Below are 4,060 nucleotides of genomic sequence, written 5' to 3'. Positions count from 1 at the left end.
CGTAATACTTAGAAAGCAGTGATATTCAGTCCATGCTTTCTAAATTGGACAATCTTATGCAAAAAGACACTGCTGGATTTGGCACTTTGCTTAATTGGTTTTCTTACTAAAAAGAACAAGTGTTTCCTGAAATACAGTATAAAGGGGAAGAGAGCACAGCAAAAAAACAACAAAAAACCCAGGAGAGCCAAAGCCCCTAAGTTCCACAGCAGTGTGCAGCAAATAAGCACTGTTGTTGCTCACTTTTATGGTAACATAAAGCGTAATACTTAGAAAGCAGTGATATTCAGTCCATGCTTTCTAAATTGGACAATCTTATGCAAAAAGACACTGCTGGATTTGGCACTTTGCTTAATTGGTTTTCTTACTAAAAAGAACAAGTGTTTCCTGAAATACAGTATAAAGGAAAGAGATAACATGAGCCACTGTAACACGCAATTAAGGGTTCAGACATGCACTCCAAAATACTTGTCTATTACACATTTGTCTCACCCTTCTCAAAAATTCCACTTGAAAACATTTTCAAATCTATATGCAACTTTTTATAAGTTTACCTCTATAAACATAATTTCTCCCTTGAAATGATCAGAGTTTATCTCACCTTCTGTCCAGAACACACAAATTCATGACTTTTGTTTTAAAAAGAAGACCACAAAGCAGTATTAAAACAGGAATAGCCTGGAAAGCATTATTAAAACTGTGCCTGTACTTCAGGATCCCCTTTGAAATGTATAGCCACTGTATATGTGAAAACTGAAAGGTACATAATATCTGAGACTTGCTTGGTCCTCTCTTGTGCACTCATGCTTAACTGCCTGCAACCTACCTCAATTTTCTTCTCAAATAAAATTTAAAACAGCTTTCTGCATCCCAATATAATTACACAAGGCTTCTTGCAGCATTTCTTTGGTTAAATGAGAACCCCTTACACATCTAACTTACAACAGGCAAATCTCCGGTGGAAAACTAACATCGGAATGAATCCCATCCCACTGCTGGGCTTCCTTCCTCTCCTCATCACGATCAACCCCAGCACAGGTGGAAGCAAAAAGGCCAAGAAGGGAGCAGCAGTCACCAAGCTCTTGCCTTTGCAAGCTCTGCGTGTGCGTGCAGACACCTATTCCTTAGCTCTGGGTGACGGAGGTGGAGCTATGATGCAATGCTTTTTTGTTTCCAGTTCCAACATGCATGTGGAATCACACTGCTGACTGGGACAGCCCAGGCAGCGGATGGCACTACAGCTCTTTCTGTGCAAAACATGTCATGACACTTTTTCTGCTTATTGGTCTGTGCTCACAATGTCAGTAGAATTAAAAGAGAGGCACGCATGAGTTCACACAGATTTTCCACAGAAGATGTGAAACATGCTGCTCTTTGGAGGGAAAATTACATTCTCCTTTTTCTTTTTCTTCAAGTATTATTCAACATATTCAATATACAGATATAGAAAGACACACTATCCTCATTTCACTACAAGACAAGCACATCCAGAGTGAATTTGCAGATCAGAATTACCTTTCTCTACTCCAATTCCTCTTTTTCTTTAGGTCAACTCTAAATATACATCTACTCATCATAATTACATGTGAGAATCCTTTATTTCCCCCTTGTGATTTATTTACATAACCATAAAAAAATTAATAGCCTGAATTTGCATACTGACACTTGAAGGCCCATCTGTAGCTATGAGTGTCCCAGCACTATTTTTGGGTAATACCATTGCCTATTGCTAAGTAGTTATTGAAAAAGCAGCATACTCATTTTTTCATTCTTTTTTTTTTTTTTAAGAAATGCTGCCTAGAAGACCCTGGCTTATGGCTTACTCCATATTTTATTATTTGGGTTGTAGTTTACTTCCTTCAGGAGCAGTTCACAGTCAGACAACGATTCCGCTGGCAAATACTTCACTATCTGCTCAAGAGTCTTTTGATATGTTATCTTCTCCTGTTCCAGGGACTGAATTACAGTCTTCATTTTGTTCTCCCGAGTCAAAACAGTCTCCAGGCTGGCTTCCAGACTCTGAATTTTAGCGTGAGCAACCTGTAAGTAATAACATCATAATAAATTTATAAATGCGGAATAGTTTTCTTTTAATATTATGATAAGGTATCTGTTAAGGAAGGAATTACATAGCTACTTCTAAAAGACATCTGTGTAGGCAGACAATACAAGGAATGTGCATTGTGTATCATACACCAAACCTCCTCACAGTGACCAGATCAATCTGAAGGATTTCTCAAAGCTTTACAGAGGGAAGGAGACCTACAAGTTGCAGCAAGCAAGGGACAGCTGAAAGTAACAAGGAACTGGAGCTGGAGGGGAAAAAACGAAATCAGCAGCTGGAGTAGTACTGGAAGAAATGACCTGTGTGACAGTGATGGAACAAGGGGAACCCTCTGTGATAAAGTTAGAAGCATGGAGAGGCTGGGGGGGAAGAGAACCTCAACATTAAGTCTAGAAGCAGACTGTGTTTTCTATTGTCCAATTAAAAACCTACAGCTTCCTCTGACTAGTCAAAGAAACCCTTTACCACAGCAGTAGCAGTTCCCTCTGTGGGAACTGGAAGAATTTTGATTGTTCCTAGGAAAGGGTACAAGCAGAGGAATGAAGAAGTTACACAAACAAAAAGGTGAAGAGGTTAAGGAACTGGGAAAGATGCATTATTGTAAGGCACTCTGAAAGAACAGAAAAGCTTTGATAGAGCCTTTCAAATCAGCCACTCAATTATTCTACGCCTTTGGTGCATTTTCACAACAAAGGTAAAAGCCAAAGCTGCAGTAAAAAAATAAAGAAAAATAAAAAAGAAAAAATAATAATAGCAAAACGTTGAAGTGATTCCTGTTTTCAGTATCAAAAGAACACAGCACAGCACCCTTAGCCCATGAACACAAAAATAATGAGGACTTCATCTTTCCTTTTTTTCCTTCCTTCTATTTTCATGTTTCAGAAGCTCAAAGTGCTTTCTGAGCTCTTTGCAATGTTTGTTCAAATTAACAAATATAACAAGAAATAGCCTGGTGATGAAAAAACAAGAACTTGCCTTTCAGGAACATGCAAGACAATACATATTGCAACTGAAACAAGTCTTGGCCAAGCTACAGGTGAACAGTGAAGGAGGAAGGACTTCTTTAAAGCACAACTTTATCAGGCAAAGTCTGGTGGCTTTCAGATGTAGTGAGGTCTGCTAGAAGAGACCACCTTCCAAAAGTAGACTATGAGTTTCAGCAGAAGGAAACAAAATAACACTGCCTACAAAGGCCTGGAGGAAACAAGTCTGCTGCATTATGGATTATTTCTTAAAACCTTCCAACAGGGAAGCAAAGAGATGAAGGGACAGAGAACTTATTTTTCAGTAAGACACACAAATTTTGCCAACAGATTTTATGGAAGATAAGGGAAGAGAGGCTTTGGGAAAAAAGAAATCTAAATCAAGAAGGAAAAGTCCAAGGAATGACAAAGGATTTAGAAGTATGCTTAGCAGAAGTGAATCACTATAATTAAGAGAACTGCTCAACTGCACAAGGTCTTGCAGCAAGAAGACTTCTCACACAGACTTATAACAACACTTTCTCCACTATTGGCTGAATCATAGAAATTACTTCTCCATGAGTTTGTAGCCTAAGTCATTTACCTGTAGCTTCTCCAACAAATCCATGTTTTGCCTCTTCAGATGATTGTTTGCCCTCTCCAGCTTCTCCAGGGGTTCACCTTCATCACAAGGACTCACGTTTTCCTGTAGCTCATCTTGAAGAACATGGTACTCTACTTCATAGGCATGGAGCTGTTTTGAAATATCCATCTCGAACACCTGCCATGAGAGAAAAAACATTTTTAACTACAATAGAGAGGACTTATTCCACACGAATGTTTGACTAAGAGTCAGCTCTTCTGGATTAATGCTTTTCCTGTCCCCTTCAAAAAAGTGTTTAAGGGGATGTCTACACTAAGAGCATTATAACATCGAGAGTTGTAGCCATAATAAATCATAGACTTCAGAAAAAATTGGATCATGCCTTTTACAATTACCAAATACCAGCTCTTACTAGGAGATGTATCAGCA

At 38.7% G+C, this 4,060-nt stretch overlaps 1 protein-coding gene across 8 annotated transcripts in view; it reads right to left on the bottom strand.

Annotated features, from left to right (window-relative positions):
* Positions 1–473: 473 nt before the first annotated feature.
* The window catches only part of TBC1D4 (TBC1 domain family member 4), a 108,629-nt gene continuing 105,042 nt past the window's right edge, over positions 474–4,060 (bottom strand). For 4 of the 8 annotated variants that reach the window (XM_008643680.2, XM_008643682.2, XM_017725834.1 and 1 more), the window contains 2 exons: positions 3,632–3,808; positions 474–2,040 (listed from right to left, as the gene is read on the bottom strand). In XM_008643680.2, the coding sequence (XP_008641902.1) occupies positions 1,813–2,040; positions 3,632–3,808 (405 nt within the window). In that variant the 3' untranslated portion in view covers positions 474–1,812. The remainder of the gene's footprint in view (positions 2,041–3,631; positions 3,809–4,060) is intronic. The other 4 variants (XM_017725829.1, XM_017725831.1, XM_017725830.1 and 1 more) reach the window with 2 other exon arrangements.

Source organism: Corvus brachyrhynchos, unplaced genomic scaffold (genome assembly GCF_000691975.1).
Source record: "Corvus brachyrhynchos isolate BGI_N302 unplaced genomic scaffold, ASM69197v1 scaffold121, whole genome shotgun sequence".
Classification (NCBI taxonomy): domain Eukaryota; kingdom Metazoa; phylum Chordata; class Aves; order Passeriformes; family Corvidae; genus Corvus; species Corvus brachyrhynchos.
The sequence above is the reverse complement of the archived record's forward strand: the minus strand, read 5'-3'. Positions and strand labels throughout refer to the sequence as shown.